The sequence below is a fragment of the Heptranchias perlo genome, chromosome 15 (assembly GCF_035084215.1).
Source record: "Heptranchias perlo isolate sHepPer1 chromosome 15, sHepPer1.hap1, whole genome shotgun sequence".
NCBI classification, from domain to species: domain Eukaryota; kingdom Metazoa; phylum Chordata; class Chondrichthyes; order Hexanchiformes; family Hexanchidae; genus Heptranchias; species Heptranchias perlo.
Genome location: NC_090339.1, coordinates 15,039,188 through 15,059,147, shown reverse-complemented (window position 1 = coordinate 15,059,147; position 19,960 = coordinate 15,039,188). Strand labels below are relative to the sequence as shown.

At 43.4% G+C, this 19,960-nt stretch overlaps 1 protein-coding gene across 1 annotated transcript in view; it reads right to left on the bottom strand.

Moving 5' to 3' along the window:
- Positions 1 to 17,355, bottom strand: part of si:dkey-17o15.2 (UAP56-interacting factor) — a 55,222-nt gene extending 37,867 nt beyond the window's left edge. Inside the window, exons 1-5 of the mRNA XM_067996863.1 lie at positions 17,195 to 17,355; positions 3,660 to 3,827; positions 2,407 to 2,573; positions 2,196 to 2,311; positions 574 to 661 (exon numbers count right to left, since the gene is read on the bottom strand). Coding sequence (XP_067852964.1) covers positions 574 to 661; positions 2,196 to 2,311; positions 2,407 to 2,573; positions 3,660 to 3,827; positions 17,195 to 17,267 — 612 coding nt within the window. The 5' untranslated portion in view covers positions 17,268 to 17,355. The remainder of the gene's footprint in view (positions 1 to 573; positions 662 to 2,195; positions 2,312 to 2,406; positions 2,574 to 3,659; positions 3,828 to 17,194) is intronic.
- Positions 17,356 to 19,960: the final 2,605 nt, after the last annotated feature.

Genomic DNA, 19,960 nt, shown 5'->3' with positions numbered 1-19,960 from the left:
CTTAGTTGAGATAAAAGCAAAAATAAACCACTTATCCCTTGTGGAGGAGAGCTGGGCTATTGCAGTCTAGCAGTAACATTTTTTTTTTTTTAAAAAAAGCTGCTTCAAAATGTTAGGGTAAATTCAGCAGTCCTGTGCTCCCAGCAGTGAGTGGTGCTCGAAGGGAGCACGGATTAGAGAAAGAACTACAGCACTGTAGCGCTCATTTCACAACTTGTGCGGCCTTTAAGCATGGTTTCCCACCGAGTGAGCAGGATCAGTAAATTCCTCCTGTAGAGTGTGATCAGCATATATTTGCTTTTTTAGTTTTCTTTTTGCTACCCTTAAAGAAAACTAATGAAATTGAGCAGTGGTGCTTAAAATGTAGCTGGTCAACCTGCTCCTGCTCATTTTTGGGAAATGGAACCCAATGTGATGGAACTATTCTGGAAACAAATGGCAGCAGTTTATTCTCTAGATTATTGCTAATTTGCAATTGGGTGAGGGCCTGATTGATTTTTTTTTTCGCTGGAACCTAATGCATTCCTTCAAATCCTTTTCATAAAATGATATAAAGTATAGTGTGCAACACACCCCTCTGTTAATGTTGATTGCGGTTTGTCGTTGCTTCTGTGTTTGCTGTTTCTTCTGCTGCCTTACCGCTCTATTCTGGAACAAAATCCTGTAACAGCAAAAAATAAAGTAACATTTTCAGGCAAGGCATTTTGAAGAGAAGTGCACAACAGCACTTTCATAGCTAAATTTTTAATAGCTGTGGCATGGCTGATGTTTCGGTCAATATAATTGAAGTATATCACGTATTGTGTTGTCACAAAAATGTGGATTTGCTTGTGGTAGTTTAAGATGAAGTACAGATGATGGCCTAATGGTGCCTTAATGGAAACAGGTTGTTGCTGTATCCTGAACAACATAACTGTTTATCCATTCTATTTGTCTGGTAACAAGTAAATCTTGTGAATTTTGGCAGACAAAAATGTATCTATGCTTCTGTACGACATTGTTAATTGAATGTTGTAGGTAATTGTTTATATTTTTGAATTTTAATATTCTTAAGCTTTATCTACTTGCTCAAGAATGTATCTACAAACTTGCAAAGCAATCAAAAACAGTCTCAGATGAATTTCTATCCCACACACTTTACTTTCCAGTAAAAACCATGGTGTAACAATATATTCTTTTAAAGGCCTCCCTCTCTCTTTTGTGTAGAGTAGGAATCCCTCTCTCCCTGACTATACACGTGCTTCATGCCACCTGGAATAAAGAGAAGCCTCACAATCAAACTGACATCATCCTCCCAATCACTCTTCATACTTGTTTTCTCTGTTCCCCTCCCCCACCCATAACTTGGCACCACCCTCTTAGTCTCTATCAATGAAATGAAAATCGGGTGGGTTTACAACGGGCGGACAATCCACTCACCAAATTACTGACCAGGCGGTGAATACAAAAATGTACCTCAATCGTTCTTAATGCTGCACTATGATGCCCCATATTTCCTTATGAGCAAAAGAAGTCCAGATTTTGTGTCAGATCTAGACTTCTTTTGCTATTATAAAAATGTCTGATCCATCTCTTTCAGAATTGGTTCTGGATCAATGCAACCCATTTCAGGGATTGAACTGGAAGAATAAGGAAGCCGAACAATATACACTTGACAACCAGACTTATTTCCTACCACTCCTGTACTACCATTGTCAATCCCGCCTCCTCCTTCACTTATTCCCACTGCCACCTCCAGGTACCATCACATGATAAAAAAAAATGTATAAAAGTAAAAAAAGAACTCTATCTGCAGTGTGTGCAGATACACAACTTGCTTGTGAATGGACAGGACTTTCAATTTTTACTTTTTTGCTTCATGGCAGGTGTACGGAGGGGACAGTATTGATAGGGGAGGTAGAAATTGTTGACTAGCAAGCTGACCAAGTAGGGGAACCTCTGGCTGAGAGGGAGAAAAAGCAGCAAGAAAATAGAAGCATTTGGGCCATGTGCAGGGGTAAATTTTTTGGTGGGAACTACCAGCATATAAATAGGGCAGTATTGTGAAATTAGAGGCATCAAATTTTCATTGGCTTTGATTACAGTACTGGATGTCTGCATAAATAAAGCATTATGGTAGACAATATGGTCAATGGATTGGGGAGGGGTGAAAGACTGTAGATTATGTGCCAGTTAGGTCAGTTATTGCTTGTTACCTTTTTGGAATTTGAGGCCCCTGTCCTGTCGGCCTGAACCTTTTCTGGGCCTGCTGTGCTCTTCCCCATAAGATCCTTTGAGTTCCTTTCCTAGCAGGTGCAATTTGTTGCAAATCCTACAAAGAACAGTGGAAATAATTTTTAAACATTTTTTTAATATTTATCAATCAAAAATAAAGGCCGATATGGTCAACTGATTGATTTGCATTACCATGCGAACTGTGGGTTTACGATTTAAAGGGCTCACTCCTTTGGCTGCTACAGTAGGTGGTCTTCCACCTGGTCTTGTTCTGGTGGTTTTAGCCTGTGTCTGCCCACGTTGATTAGCCCTGCCGTACCCTTGTAACCCAGAGGTATTTCTCCTTGGTCCATTGGGTCCTATTTAAAATGACACAAATAATCTGCTGAGCACAGTTGGCCATGTTTTAATAACCTTACTGATTTGTTGCATCTGCAATTCAGCATTGGGGTTAGTAAATGAATGGATGGATTTTGTAAGGCGAAGCTCCCTTGCCAGGAGCCTCGCTGGACAGCAGCGCAGGTCAGTGAATCGGGCATGGCGACCCACACCTGATTTGCTCCGCCAACGGTATTTTGATGATTGAGGAGTCTCAAACTTGACCCCATACAGAGACTAATTGTGCACACATTTAAGAAATACAACATGAGAATCAAAACTGCTGAGAATTAACAACATTTGCAATATCCATGTTTAAAAAGTTTGAAGCTGGCATCACTTGATCAAATTAGTACTTTTTAAAAAAAAATCATAGGTTCATGAATGAAGATGTGCATTAGTAAGGCCCTGGTGTTTTTATTTTCCTGCCATTCGATTTCTTTGAAATATATATATATATATATATAAATAATTTCTGCTTTATGACAACTTCCTATGAAACTTTTTCTATGCTTTTTGTTTTTTCCATTTATTTATATTTTGTTTTACTTTCTTCCTCCTTTCTTCTATACCTTGCTTTTCAATCTATATTGTATTTAAAATTTCCTACCTTTTGTATTGTATTTCGGCACCATCAAATACAGAAATTCGTTTCTGCACTATTATAACAAATTAGATAATGTATTCAAGTTGAAAGTGTTTTGTTTACTAATTGGAGAACATAAGCAAAAACAAAATAGCTGCAGTTTTGGAGGACTTTTTCAATTATTCTGTAGAATTATTCTGCTTATTACATTGTTTCATTCATTCAACAGATGGGGGTTTGGTGTAGCGATCATAAATTTGTCTTTTATAAATGGGTTTGCAACTTTGCTTCAGCTAATGCAGAGAGGAAATCTCCTCCTCCCCCTTTACTGATAATACCATTGGTCACGAACCTACAGAGGAGATCAAATGTTAGCAGTGGAGTAACATAAATCTGTCACTAAAAATGCAAGGCTAGATATATTATTCAGTTCCTGGGCTTGCAGTTGTCAGCACGTTCTGTCATATAATAGCATGATTACCTTTGATGAAGTTGAGGTCACCTTGTACATTCTGCTGCACTCCTCTTCCAAGCTGATTTTGTGGCTTACGAGGACCGAAATTCCTTTGTCTTTTCTGTTGCTCCCTTGTCCTAATTAATGCAGTTGTTGTAGAGCTGGTTTCCCTTTTATTGAGTTCAATAATGTCATCTGAAAAATGCACAAGAATGATTTAAAGTTTAAAAACTGTACTGTTTGCAGATATTACTGCATAATGTTGCTGCAGAAAATTAGATTGTGTTTTGGGATATTTAAGAAATGAAAATATATTTTCCCCTTACCTTGGTATAGAGTCATAGAGTTATACAGCACGGATAGAGGCCCTTCGGCCCATCGTGTCCGCGCCGGCCATCAAGCCCTGTCTACTCTAATCCCATCTTCCAGCATTTGGTCCGTAGCCTTGTATGCTATGGCATTTCAAGTGCTCATCCAAATGCTTCTTGAATGTTGAGGGTTCCTGCCTCCACAACCCTTTCAGGCAGTGAGTTCCAGACTCCAACCACCCTCTGGGTGAAAAAGTTCTTTCTCAAATCCCCTCTAAACCTCCCGCCTTTTACCTTGAATCTATGTCCCCTTGTTATAGAACCCTCAACGAAGGGAAAAAGCTCTTTAGTATCCATCCTATCTGTGCCCCTCATAATTTTGTACACCTCAATCATGTCCCCCCTCAGCCTCCTCTGCTCCAAGGAAAACAAACCCAATCTTCCCAGTCTCTCTTCATAGCTGAAGCGCTCCAGCCCTGGTAACATCCTGGTGAATCTCCTCTGCACCCTCTCCAAAGCGATCACATCCTTCCTGTAGTGTGGCGACCAGAACTGCACACAGTACTCCAGCTGTGGCCTAACCAGTGTTTTATACAGCTCCATCATAACCTCCTTGCCCTTATATTCTATGCCTCGGCAAATAAAGGCAAGTATCCCATATGCCTTCTTTACCACCTTATCTACCTGTTCGAGTAAAATCATAGGATGTCATGCTGGGACCAATCACTTATTCAAATATGTCCACATCCAACAACAACAACTTGCATTTATATAGCACCTTTAACATAGTAAAACGTCCCAAGGTGCTTCACAGGAGTGTAATGAAACAAAATTTCACACCGAGCTACATAAGGAGATAGCTTGGTGACCGATAGCTTGGTCAAAGAGAGAGGTTTTAAGGAGTGTTTTAAAGGAGGAGAGAGAGGTAGAGAGGCGGAGAGGTTTAGGAAAGGAATTCCAGAGCTTAGGCCCCATGCAGCTGAAGGCACGACCTCAATGATGGTGCGATTAAAATCAGGGATGCACAAGAGGCCAGAATTGGAGGAACCCACTAAAGGGAAAATGGACACTGATACTGGCAAATAGGGCATCTTTGTCTCTGTGCCACATAACATTGGCAAACCCATTTCACTAAAAGGTCAGATGACATGTAAGGCACGGTTGGAACAATATGCCTTAACTTCAACTTCAGAACAATGTCTTACAATTCTAGGTCACAACCTCTCTATTGAAGTAATGGGAATTTTACACTTACCATCTACCCTAATAGCTTCATTGAGAGATATTGAAAAATACAAATGCAGCTAAATTAGAGGCAATTTTAATGTGGAGAACTCTCATCCCGCTGGGAATTGGATTACAAGTGCACATTGCAGTTAGTGTCCTGGATGCCTATCTGAAAAGGTGAACTTTTAGCCCATCTGTGTGGACTGCGTTGGCTGAAAAGAGAATGCGATCGAAATGAAAATAATGTAACCCACTAATATACGTACATTCTCTCATTCAATTAAATGCAGTTTACATCCCTTCAGTATGTCAGACAGTACACATAAGAAACAAAAGCAAAATGCTGCAAATGCTGGAACTCAGATAAAAACAGAAAATGCTGGAAACACTCAGCTAGTCAGGCAGCATCAGTGGAGAAAGAAACAGAGTTAATGTTTCAGAACGACAACCTTTCATCAGAACAAAGTTTTTAGTACACTTTTTAAGGTAATTGGCAAAAGAACCAGAGGCGAGATGAGGAGAATTTTTTTTTACGCAGCGAGTTATGATGGTCTGGAACACACTGCTTGAAAGTGTGGTGGAAGCAGATTAAATAATAACTTTCAAAAGAGAATTGGATAAATACTTGAAGGGGAAAAATTTGCACGGCTGAGGAAAGGGAGAGGAGTGGGTCTAATTAGATAGCTTTCAAAGAGCCAGCACAGATACGATGGGCCAAATGGCCTCCTTCTTTGCATCATTTCTGACTCTATAACTCTGCTTTCTCTGTTCAAATTACGATGCTAACTTGTTTGTCATTGAATCAAGCAGGTAGTTAAAAAAATTAACTCATACCTATGCAAATGGCAAAAAAATGACATTCTTGGGAGTACATTTTGCACTAGTACCTTTTCTGATACTTCAGATGATAATGACAAACCAAATCATCTTTATCATGATTTATACAGTCCCCTGACCTGTTTCATGTGTTGCTGCCTTTTAATTCACTCATCAATTATTTTATATCTTAACACTAACATTTCAATGCATATACATACACACAATTCTTTCAACACTATTCCGATTTTTCTCTTGCCGGGCAATAGGTAGGCTACAATTGAACCCAAGTAGTGTCTATAGGTGCCTTCGCTATTTCTCTGTTATGCAGTGTATTCCCAAAAAAAAGTACTGAATTAATTCTGGGACCATTTGTCTGCACATATACCCAACACTTCTATTGTCTGTTAAGGGGGAAAGGTAGGGCAACCAAAGCCAGAGCTCCCTGGATGACGAAAGAGAGGGCTATAAATTGGGCCACAGCGCACCCTTTTGTAGGTGCTACGCAGCCTCTTAAGGATCCAAAATGGCATTCGGAATTCGCGCGTGCACCAGACACCATCTCGGCAAAGGCGTTTGCGCACACACGGATTACGAACACTGGCACCATGTTAGGTAGGGAGAATATGCGCTAGATCAGTGTGCAATACTGATTTTAAGGGGACAGATATGATTTTGGAACTCAACGCTCCAGCCAATGCACTGTCTTAACCTCACATAGCTGAACAGCTCATAAACAGCATGGAGGACCACCCCACCAGTGCTATTTAAAGGGACCATGCAGGATTTACAGATTAGTTGCTGGATTATTGCTTCAGCTGCTGATGCATTTGTACCTGTTTTTGGAGGTCTTCTATACTTGAATACTAGGACTAGTGGACATAGCTTAAAATTAGAGCCAGGACATGCAGGAGTGAAGTTAGGAAACGCAGAGTGGTAGAAGTTTGGTTAGCTCTTCTGCAAACGGCAGTTGATGCTAGCTCAATTGTTAATTGTAAATCTGAGATTGAAAGATTTTTGTTAAGCAAAGGTACTGAGGGATATGGGGCTAAGGCGGGTATATGGAGTTAGGTCACAGATCAACCATGATCTCATTGAATGGCGAAAGAGGCTCAAGGGGCTAAATGGCCAACTCCTGTTCCTATCTTCCTATGTTTCTATAATAAAGTTGTGGGCTGGCTAGCTGACGAGCAACAGCAAGGGCAGTGGCAGAGTATCAGGGGTGGGACAGGGGTGCTGTCATCCTGAGAAGACAGCAGGTTCACTTTCCATGCAGCCACTGCCACCTCCTGTTATGCGCCACCTTCTCCTGCAAGAAAATAAGACATGTTTGGGTGATGTGCCCACGATGGTTGAATAACTGCCAGTGTGTGTGACCTGTGAGTTATGGGTGTGTGGCTTGCAACAGTGGTAATGTGAGGGGAACCATCTGATTGGAAGAGTTGAATACTGATTGAAGGAGTTTGTCAGTATGTGAGTGATGGGTGTGGTGTGTGGAGCAGTGGATGCAGATTGTGGTGTAGTTGGTAGGAAACGCCACTTGACTGACCTCACTCACCTTGACCATGCGTGTCAAAGCATTAAACTTCTTCCTGCACTGCATCCATGTTCGTGGTGCTATGTGCATGGCATTAACTTCGTCTCCCACTGTTTCTTCTGTGTATGTCTGGAGGGCCTCTTGCCCCACTGCAGATATAGGATGCCCCTCCTTCTGTCCACCTCTTGCACCAAGGCCTCTAGTGCATCAGCAGATAATCTTGGTGCATGCTCTCTCGTAGACCTGGTACAAACTCAGATCGGCAGATTGGTGAGGTCTGGTGTGTAGATTGGAGGGTGTGGGCTTTAGTAGTGTGCAATCTTTATTCAATGTTTTAAAATAACTCATCAGTTTGTAAACAAAGGGACAGGAGCTGCATCTGTGTTTTATGTGTATGATGTCTGACCTCTGTTCAGGCTCAGTGTAGACCCATATCTTATACTTTGCTAATAAGAGGTGCAGGCTGCCTTTACGTGGTACTAGCCACTCACGCGCTATCAGTTTTCCCGCCCCCCTCACCACCCTGCTGGTGACCAGCCACTCAACAGTGCAGCTAAGTCTGACTGTTCGCAGATATCAGGTAAATGACCAGGCAGCACGAATCTCACATGATGTGTGCATCTCATCGACCAGGCTCGGGTTATCGAAATGAAACCCGCCCCCGCCCCCAAAGAGAGTCAGATGAAGCAGAAAAAGGGGGCACATGACACATGTCAGGATGATAATACAAGTGAGAACCAGGCTAACACAAAAGGGGTCCAAAAGACTTCTACAGGCATATAAATAGTAAATGGGTAATGAGGAGGGGTGATGCCGATTAGGGACCAAAAAGGAGATCTATGCATGGAGGCAGAGGGCAAGGCTGAATGAGAACTTTGCATCTGTCTTTACCAAGGAAGAAGATGGTGCCAAAGTCACAGTAAAAGATGAAGCAGTTGAGATGCTGGATGGGCTAAAAATTAATAAAGTGAAGGTACCAGAAAGGCTGGCTGTACTTAAAGTAGATAAGTCACCTGACCCAGATGGGATTTTTAAAAAATTATTCATTCATGGGATGTGGGCTTCGCTGGCGACGCCAGCATTTATTGCCAATCCCTAATTGCCCTTGAGAAGGTGGTGGTGAGCCGTCTTGAACTGCTGCAGTCCATGTGGTGAAGGTTCTCCCACAGTGCTGTTAGGTAGGGAGTTCCAGGATTTTGACCCAGCGACGATGAAGGAACGGCGATATATTTCCAAGTCGGGATGGTGTGTGACTTGGAGGGGAACGGGCAGGTGGAGTTGTTCCCATGTGCCTGCAGCTCTTGTCCTTCTAGGTGGTAGAGGTCGCGGGTTTGGGAGGTGCTGTCGAAGAAGCCTTGGCGAGTTGCTACAGTGCATCCTGTGGATAGTACACACTACAGCCACTGTGCGCTGGTGGTAAAGGGAGTGAACGTTTAGGGTGGTGGATGGGGTGCCAATCAAGCGGGCTGCTTTGTCCTGGATGGTATCGAGCTTCTGGAGTGTTGTTGGAGCTGCACTCATCCAGGCATCACACTCCTGGCTTGTGCCTTGTAGATGGTGGAAAGGCTGAGGGGAGTCAGGAGGTGAGTCACTCGCCGCAGAATATCCAACCTCTGGCCCGCTCTTGTAGCCACAGTATTTATATGGCTGGTCCAGTAAGTTTCTGGTCAATGGTGACCCCCAGGATGTTGAGGGTGGGGGATTTGGTGATGGTAATGCCGTTGAATGTCAAGGGGAGGTAGTTAGACTCTCTCTTGTTGGAGATGGTCATTGCCTGGCGTGAATGTTACTCGCCACTTATCAGCCCAAGTCTGGATGTTGTCTAGGTCTTGCTACATGTGGGCTCTGACTGCTTCATTATTTGAGGGGTTGCGAATGGAACTGAACACTGTGCAATCATCAGTGAACATCCCCATTTCTGACCTTATGATGGAGGGAAGGTCATTGATGAAGCAGCTGAAGATGGTTGGGCCTAGGACACTGCCCTGAGGAACTCCTGCAGCAATGTCCTGGGGCTGAGATGATTGGCCTCCAACAACCACTACCTGTGGACTAATTAAAGAAAGCCAGCACAGATTTGTTAAAGGCAAATTGTGTTTAACTAACTTGATTAAGTTTTTTGATGAAGGCAAGGTGGTTGTGTATATGGACTTTCAAAAGGCGTTTGATAAAGTGCCACAAAATAGGCTTGTCAGCAAAATTGAAGCCCATAGAATAAAAGGGGCAGTGGCAGCATGGATTTAAAAATTGGCTAAGTGACAGGAAACAGAGTAGTGGTGAACCGGTTGTTTTTCGGACTGGAATAGGGTATACAGTGGTGTTCTCCAGGAGTCGGTACTAGGACCATTGTTTTTTTTGGCTATATATTAATGACTTGGACTTGGGTGTTCAGGGCGCAATTTCCAAATTTGCAGATGACAGAAAACTTGGAAGTGTAGTAAACAGTGAAGAGGATAGTAATACACTTCAGGAGGACATAGACAAACTAGTGGGATGGGCAGACACATGGCAGATGAAATTTAATGCAGAGAAGTGTGAAGTGATACATTTTGGCAGGAAGAATGAGAGGCAATATAAACTAAATGGTACAGAGAGACCTGGGGGTAAATGTGCACACAGCTTTGAAGGTGGTAGGACAGGTTGAGAAAGTGGTTTAAAAAGCATATGGGATCCTGGGCTTTATAAATAAAAGCATAGAATACAAAAGCAAGGAAGTTATGTTGAACTTTTATAAAACACTGGTTCACCTTCAACTGGAGTATTGTGTCCAATTCTGGGCAGTGCACTTTAGGAAGGATGTGAAGGCTTTAGAGAGGGTGCAGAAGATTTACTAGAATGGTTCCAGGGATGAGGGACTTCAGTTACGTGGATAGACTAGTGAAGTTGGGGTTGTTCTCCTTAGAGCAGAGAAGGTTAAGAGGAGATTTGATAGAAGTGTTCAAAATCATGAAGGGTTTAGATAAAGTAAATGAAGAGAAACTGTTCCCATTGGCGGAAGGGTTGAGAACCAGAGGACACAGATTTAAGGAGATTGGCAAAAGAACCAAAGGTGACATGAGGATAAACTTTTTTTTACGCAGCGAGTAGTTATGATCTGGAATGCACTGCCTGTAAGGGTGTTTGAATCTGCTTCAATCATGGCTTTCAAAAAGGAATTGGAAAAATACTTGAAGGGAAAAAATTTGCAGGGTTATGGGGAAATAGCAGGGGAATAGAAACATCGAAAATAGGAGCAGGAGTAGGCCATTCGGCCCTTCGAGCCTGTCCTGCCATTCAATATGATCATGGTTGATCTATCTCCATACCGTAATCCCGCTCTCTTCCCATACCCTGTGATGCCTTTTGTGTCTAGAAATCTATCTAGCTCCTTAAATATATTCAGTGACTTGGCCTCCACAGCCTTCTGTGGTAGAGAATTCCACAGGTTCACCACCCTCCGAGTGAAGAAATTAATTCCTCATCTCAGTCCTAAATGTCCTACCCTGTATCCTGAGACTATGACCCCTCGTTCTGGACCCCCCAGCCAGGGGAAACATCCTCCCTGCATCCAGTCTGTCCAGCTCTGTCAGAATTTTATAATTTTTCAATGAGATCCCCTCTCATTCTTCTAAACATGCCGAGTCAATCCAATCTCTCCTCAAACGACAGTCCTGCCATCCCAGGAATCAGTCTGGTGAACCTTCGCTGCACTCCCTCTATGGCAAGTATATCCTTAGGTAAGGAGACCAAAACTGCACACAATATTCCAGGTGTGGTCTCACCAAGGCCCTGTATAACTGCAGTAAGACATCCTTGTTCCTGTACTCAAATCCTCTTGCAATGAAGACCAACATACCATTTACCTGCCTAACTGCTTGCTGCACCTGCATGTTTGCTTTCAGTGACTGGTGTACAAGGACACCCAGGTCCCTTTGTACATCAACATTTCCCAATCTATCACCATTTAAATAATACTCTGCCTTTCTGTTTTTCCTTCTGAAGTGGATAACTTCACATTTATCCACATTATACTGCATATGCCATGTATTTGCCCATTCATGGGAATGGGACTAATTGGATTGCTCTTACAAAGAGCTGGCACAGGTTCAATGGGCCGAATGGCTGCCTTCTGTGCCGTAACAATTCTATGATTCTATAAAGGGAATAAATACATTGAACAAAGAAATATTTTGCAACCACTCTTTTTAAAATTTCTTTGGTGCAATTACACAGCCATTCCTTTCTTTAAGTTTCGTTGATGAATAATTCAAACTGCAGTCCCCACATTTGCCTCATGGTTTTTTTTTGAAGCATAAATACTAGCTATAGAAGCTGCAATGCACACATATTCTTCATGGTCCCTTTCACTTTGAAGACCGCAGGACTGGAGCTCGGCGTACAAAGTTCTAAAAGGCAAGTTTAGGACTGATGCCAGGTCATGATTAATACCTGGAATGGTGGTCTGAGTAAAGTAAGGTAGTGGAGGGGAAAACACTGGAATAATTTAAGAAGCAATTAGATGCTTTGCTGAGAATCGTATGTTTCTATGGAAGGATGAGTTGGATGGGCAAATGGCCTCCCTTTGTACTTATCAGGACAGAGTGCGCAAATTGGCTGCCACTATATACAGTATAGTGACTATACTTCAAAAGTACTTCTCCATTGTGTCAGCCATCACTCAGTTGGTAGCACTCTTGCCTCTGAGGCAGAAGGTTGTAGGTTCAAGTCGCACTCCAGAGACTAGAGCACAAAATCTAGGCTGACACTCCAGTGCAGTACTGAGGGAGTGCTGCACTGTTGGAGGTGTTGTCCTTCAGGTGAGACGTTAAAATGAGGCGCTGTCTGCCCCCTCAGGTGGACATAATTTTGAAGAATAGCAGGGGAGTACTGCCCAATGTCCTGCAATATTTATCCCTTTACCAACATCACTTTTTTAAAAAAACTATTATCTGTTTATGGGACCTTGTGTCCTTCAGGGAAGGAAACCTGCTGTCCTTACCAGGTCTGGCCTACGTGACTCCAGACCCACAGCAATGTGGTTGATTCTTAATTGCCCTCTGAAATGGCCTAGCAAGCCACTCAGTTGCACAATGTCACTTTAAAAAAAAAAAGTCATAAGAATAACACCAGATGGACCACCTGGCATCGGACCACTTGGCACGGGACACGACAAAGGTAAACCAAGCGCAGTCGACCCTGCAAAGTCTTCCTCACTAACATCTGAGGACTTGTGCCAAAATTGGGAGAGCTGTCCCACAGACTAGTCAAGCAACAGCCTGACATAGCCATACTCTCAATCATACCTTTCAACCAACATCCCAGACACTTCCATTGCCATCCCTGGGTATGTCCTGTCCCACCGGCAGGACAGACCCACCAGAGGTGGCGGTACAGTGATATACAGTCAGGAGGGAGTGACCCTGGGAGTCCTCAACATTGACTCTGGATCACATGAAATCTCATGGTATCAGCTCAAACATGGGCAAAAAAACCTCCTGCTGATTACCACCTACTGTCCTCCCTCAGCTGATGAATCCGTCTTCCTCCCTGTTGAACACCACTTGGAGGAAGCACTGAGGGTAGCAAGGTCACAGAATGTACTCTGGGTGGGGACTTCAATGTCCATCACCAAGAGTGGCTCTGTAGCACCACTACTGACCGAGCTGGCCGAGTCCTGAAGGACATAACTGCCAGACTGGGCCTGTGGCAGGTGGTGAGCGAACCAACACGAGGGAAAAATTTACTTGACCTTGTCCTCACCAATCTACCTGTTGCAAAGGCATCTGTCCATGACAGTATTGGTAGGAGTGACCACCGCACAGTCCTCATGGAGACAAAGTCCCGTCTTTGCACTGAGGACACCATCCAACGTGTTGTGTGGCACTACAAAACTGGGCATCCATGAGGCGCTGTGGGCAATCAGCAGCAGCACAATCTGTAACCTCATGGCCCGGCACATTCCTCACTCTACCATTACCAACAAGCCAGGAGATCAACCCTGGTTCAATGAGGAGTCTAGACTAGCATGCCAGGAGCAGCACCAGGCTTACCGAAAAACCTGGTGAAGCTACAACTCAGGACGACATGCATGCTAAACAGCAGAAGCAACATGCTATAGACAGAGCTAAGCGATTCCACAACCAACGGATCAGATCAAAGCTCTGCAGTCCTGCCACATCCAGTCGTGAATGGTGGTGGACAATTAAACAACTAACGGGAGGAGGAGGCTCTGCAAACATCCCCATCCTCAATGATGGCAGAGTCCAGCACGTGAGTGCAAAAGACAAGGCTGAAGCGTTTGCAACCATCTTCAGCCAGAAGTGCCAAGTGGATGATCCATCTCGGCCTCCTCCCGATATCCCCACCATCACAGAAGCCAGTCTTCAGCCAATTCGATTCACTCCACGTGATATCAAGAAGCAGCTGAGTGCACTGAATACAGCAAAGGCTATGGGCCCCGACAACATCCTGGCTGTAGTGCTGAAGACTTGTGCTCCAGAACTAGCTGTGCCTCTAGCCAAGCTGTTCCAGTACAGCTACAACACTGGCATCTACCTGACAATGTGGAAAATTGTCCAGGTATGTCTTGTCCACAAAAAGCAGGACAAATCAAATCCGGCCAATTACTGCCCCATCAGTCTATTCTCAATCATCAGCAAAGTGATGGAAGGTGTCATCGACTGTGCTATCAAGTGGCACTTACTCACCAATAACCTGCTCACCGATCCTCAGTTTGGGTTCCGCCAGGACCACTCTGCTCCAGACCTCATTACAGCCTTGGTCCAAACATGGACAAAAGAGCTGAATTCCAGAGGTGAGGTGAGAGTGACTGCCCTTGACATCAAGGCAGCATTTGACCAAGCGTGGCACCAACGAGCCCTAGTAAAATTGAAGTCCAGGGGAATAATTCTCCAGTGGCTGGAGTCATATCTAGCACAAAGGAAGATGGTAGTAGTTGTTGGAGGCCAATCATCTCAGCCCCAGGACATTGCTGCAGGAGTTCCTCAGGGTTGTGTCCTAGGCCCAACCATCTTCAGCTGCTTCATCAATGACCTTCCCTCCATCATAAGGTCAGAAATGGGGATGTTCGCTGATGATTGCACAGTGTTCAGTTCCATTCACAACCCCTCAAATAATGAAGCAGTCCGAGCCCCCATGCAGCAAGGCCTGGACAACATCCAGGCCTGGGCTCATAAGTGGCAAGTAACATTCGTGCCAGGCAATGACCATCTCCAACAAGAGAGAGTCTAACCACCTCCCCTTGACATTCAACGGCATTACCATCACTGAATTCCCCACCATCAACATCCTGGGGGTCACCATTGACCAGAAACTTAACTGGACCAACCATATAAATACTGTGGCTACAAAAGCAGGTCAGAGGCTGGGTATTCTGTGGCGAGTGACTCCCCTCCGGACTCCCCAAAGCCTTTCCACCATCGACAAGGCACAAGTCAGGAGTGTGATGGAATACTCTCCACTTGCCTGGATGAGTGCAGCTCCAACAACACTCAAGAAGCTCAACAACATCCAGGACAAAGCAGCCCGCTTGATTGGCACCTCATCCACCACCCTAAACATTCACTCCCTTCACCGGCACAGTGGCTGCAGTGTGTACCATCCACAGGATGCACTGCAGCAACTCACCAAGGCTTCTTCGACAGCACCTCCCAAACTCGCGACCTCTACCACCTAGAAGGACGAGAACAGCAGGTACATGGGAACAACACCACCTGCACGTTCCTCTCCATGTCACACACCAGCCCGACTTGGAAATATATCGTCGCTGGGTCAAAATCCTGGAACTCCCTTCCTAACAGCACTGTGGGAGAACCTTCACCACATGGACTGCAGCAGTTCAAGAAGGCGGCTCACCACCACCTTCTCAAGGGCAATTAGGGATGGGAATAAATGCCGGCCTCGCCAGTGACTCCCGCATACCATGAACGAATTTTTTTTTTAAATTCCTACGTTACAACAGTGACTGCACTTCAAGTATACTTCATTGGCTGTAAAGCACTTTGAGATGTCCTGCGGTCATGAAAGGCACTATATCAATTTATCTTTCTTTCCTTCTTTCCACCATTGCACAATCACCAATCGCTAAGTTTCCATTATTGGCCCCCTCTTACTCCTCATCTACAGTTTGCCCTTCTGTGACAATATATATGGGAAGTTGATTATAACACCCAGCTTCACCCCTCTACCACCACTCTCATTGTGCTGTTTGACAATTTACATTGGACAAGCAGTCCAACTTAACATGAGCAAGACTAAACCCACTCTTGGCAAAAACTTTACACTCCAGTTCCTGATTCCATCTCACTCCCTGGCTGTTTACTAAGACTGATGCCAACAGTGCATACCCTCGATGTGCTGTTTGATTCTGAACTGGGTTTCAAATCCTATATCTTTTCCATTACTGATTTCCACCTCCACTCTTACCTCAACCCACTGCTGCTGAAACCCTCAATCTACGCCTTTGTCTTCTCAAAGCTTACTTTGCTAATGCTTTGTTTGCTGACCTAACAAACACCACTCCACACTTATTGCTAAGTGTTAAAATGTCTATCATTTACAACCCATCCCACGTTACATTCTGGTCCCCATGACTTGCTGATCTCCATTGGCTCTGTTTCCCCATGCCTAGAATTCAAAATCCTCCTCTTTGTTTATGAATCCCTCTATCACCTCATGCAGCCTTTTGTGCCAGTTTACATTCTCTGCTCTGCCAATGCCATCCATGACACCCCTGGTGGCAGAGCTGTCTTGAATTTACACTCTAGAACTCCCTCCCTAAATCCCTCTGCCTTGTTACCTCTCGAACCACCTTCAAGCCACTTCTCAAAATCTAATCTTCAACTGTGCCCATGGTAACCTTCCTTAATTCTTCTCCTACCATTGCTTGGTGACCATTCTCGCTTCTGTGAAGTGCCCTGGAACATTTTGCTACATTAAAGATGCTATCTAAATCCAAGCTCTATGAAGAAAAACGCATCCTTTCACACTAAAGATTAAAAACGTGACTCTGAATATCTTACAATTCCGATCTGATCAATTCACTGCCAAGGTATATTTTTTTAAAATTAAGTGACAGGTGCTAGCAGCTATTTCCCAAAACAACCGTTGATGTCAAATTGCATGTGGTGGTTTGAGATTTTCATCAGTCTCTTCAGCTGTTCTGAACGTGTGCAAGTCCGCGAGAAAACCGACCTTTCACTTTTAACCAGATGACCTCTTGAATTTAGGGTTGAACTTTAAGGCTGTTCGTTTAAGAAAGTGACTTTAACAATACGAACAACAATTTTAAAAAGCAATAAAACTGGCGAAGGGACTAAAACAGCGACGCAACTGTTTTCCAACTAATAATTAGTCATGTTTCTCTTGCCAACGCCAACCTTCTGCCGCAGTATTTCTGATCGCTGTGTGTGACGCTACAAGTATTTAATATCATCGCTCCATATTTAGTACTGACTCCAACAAATTGGATCTGTGTGATCTCACACTACTCCTGACACTTTACCCCCTCCTCCCCAGATCCCATTAAAAGTACAAAAGTATCATCTAAATGAGTTTTTAGATTACACATCCTATATTTCAGTTTATCTCTAATAGTCAGCTGCTCTCCTAAGTATGTTCATGTCAATAATTTTCGAAGAACGTACACACATGATTTTAGGAGAACGTATACTTGCCCAAAGACATGTCAATTTTTTCTGAACTTTTTTCTACTTCCATGGGAGCAGGTTCAGCCGCGAACTCGGTCATTTTCTCTTTTAAAGTGGGTGCTAATGAATGATCCAAATATTAAAGTGAAGAGTACACTTAAGAGTTTGTCACTTGTCCAGATTCAGCTGGTACCCAATAGCGCATGTGCGGAATGCTGTCTCTTGTGCTGTGGTACTGATAACGTGACCTGAAGTGTTGATAATAAAGGACCAACTCAAACCTCCAGGGATTGCAACAGATTCATTATTTTATTCCACTGCTTTCATTTTTGTCAATGTCAATGTGGGTCAGACATGAGGGAAATGATTAATAAGATCAATTTTAACATATTGAAAGATTTATCTTCAGAAGGAACTGATGTCTCAGGTAACTTTTGCAATAACTTAGAAGCATAGAATCATTAAAGCACAGAAGTAGGCCATTCGGCCCATCAAGCCCATGCCGGCTCTTTGTAATTGCAATACAGTTAGTCCCATTCCCCTGCTGTCTCCCTGTAGCCCTGCAAATGTTTTCCCTTCAAATATTTATCCAATCCCTTTTTCAAAGCCGCGGTTGAATCTGCATCCACGACCCTTTCAGGCAATGCATTCCAGATCATAACTACTCGCTGCATAAAAAAGTTTTCCTCACGTTGCCTTTGGTTGTTTTGCCAATCGCCTTAAATCTGTGTCCTCTGATTCTTGACCCTCCCGCCAATGGGAACAGTTTCTCTTTATTTACTTTATCTAAAACCATCGTCATTTTGAACAATTCTTTCAAATCTCCTCTCAACCTTCACTGCTCTAGGGAGAACAACCCCAACTTCTCCAGTCTATCCTCGTAACTGAAGTCCCTCATCCCTGGAACCATTCTCGTAAATCTTTTCTGCACCCTCTCTAAGGCCTTCACATCCTTCCTAAAGTGGGGTGCCCAGAATTGGACACTAGTTCAGCTGTGGCTGAACCAGTGTTTTATAAAGGTTCATGATGACTTCCTTGCTTTTTTATTCTATGCCTCTATTTATAAAGCCCAGGATCCCGTATGCATTTTTAACTGCTTTCTCAACCTGTCCTACCACCTTCAAAGATTTGTGCACATATACGCCCAGGTCTCTGTTCCTGCACCCCCTTTAGAATTGTACCATATGGTTTATATTGCCGCTCCTCATTCTTCCTGCCAAAATGTATTACTTCCCATTTCTCTGCATTAAATTTCATCTGCTACGTGTCTGCCCATTCTACCAGCCTGTCTATGTCCTCTTGAAGTCTATCACTATCCTCCTCACTGTTTACTACACTTCCAAGTTTTGTGTCATCTGCAAATTTTGAAATTGTGCCCTGTTCACCTAAGTCCAAGTCATTAATAAATATCAAAAAAAGCAGCAGTCCTAGTACCGACCCCTGTGGAACACCACAACAGTATACCTTCCTCCAGTCCGAAAAACAACCATTCACCACTACTCTGTTTCCTGTCACTTAGCCAATTTTGTATCCCTGCTGCCACTGCCCCTTTTGTTCCATGGGCTTCAATTTTGCTGACAAGCCTATTTTGTGGCATTTTATCAAACGCCTTTTGGAAGTCCATATACACATCAACCACATTGCCCTCATCGGCCCTTTCTGTTACCCCATCAAAAAAACTCAAGTTAGTTAAACACGATTTGCCTTTAACAAATCTGTGCTGGCTTTCTTTTATTAATCCACACTTGTCCAAGTGACTACTAATTTTGTCCCAGATTATCATTTCTAAAAGCTTCCCCACCACCGAGGTCAAACTGACCGACCTGTATTTGCCAGGTTTGTCCTTACACCCTTTTTTGAACAAGGGTGTAACATTTGCAATTCTCCAGTCCACTGGCACCACCCCCATATCTAAGGAGGATTGGAAGATTAAGGCCAGCACCTCTGCAATTTCCACTCTTACTTCCCTCAGTAACCATCCAGACCGGGTGTCTTATCTACTTTAAGCATAGCCAGCCTTTCTAGTACGTCCTTTTTATCAATTTTCACCCCATCCAGTATCTCAACGACCTCCCCTTTTACTGTGACTTTGGAAGCATCTTCTTCCTTAGTCTAAGAGATGTGAAAACAACTTAAACCTATTTGTTTGTTAATATCCTGGCCTCTGTACATTTTCAACCATCATGCAAATAAACACATTGACTTTTTTTCCAGTTGAGAGTTTATAGCCCCTGGTTGACTTGGAATAAAATGGTTTGTGATGTCTATGCTGTATGTAATTTTTAATATGCTAAAGGCAGAATACTTTCAAATGTTCAGATGCATTTTTACCATTCAGATATCTCACTTTTATCAGTGTATCTTATATAAAAAGTAACACAAAACACTGCAGCTTCAAGTGTAACATAGCTAGATATCTCTCAAAATTGTCCCTGTTCACAGGAAGAGTTTGGACAAACCAAAAGGCAGCACATCTCATGTGCCGTCCAAAAACCCTGGCTCAGGAATTGGTGGTTAACTGAGCTTATGTTTCTGCATACAAGAAATACATTTACTGCTGACAACACATCTGGGAGAGAATTCTGTAGGTCGAATGAGTTCCCCAAAAAATAATTTTATTGCGCAATTAAGACATATTAGCAGCTAATGTATTGGAGACTATTTATTGTATATTAGTAAATTAGTTGTTTAATTCCTGCCTCTGACCCTTTGTCCAACCATGATTCCAATGCATTATGCAGCAGGGCATGCCTGCCCGGTGTCACGATTAAGGACATCTCCTCGTGGCTGGAA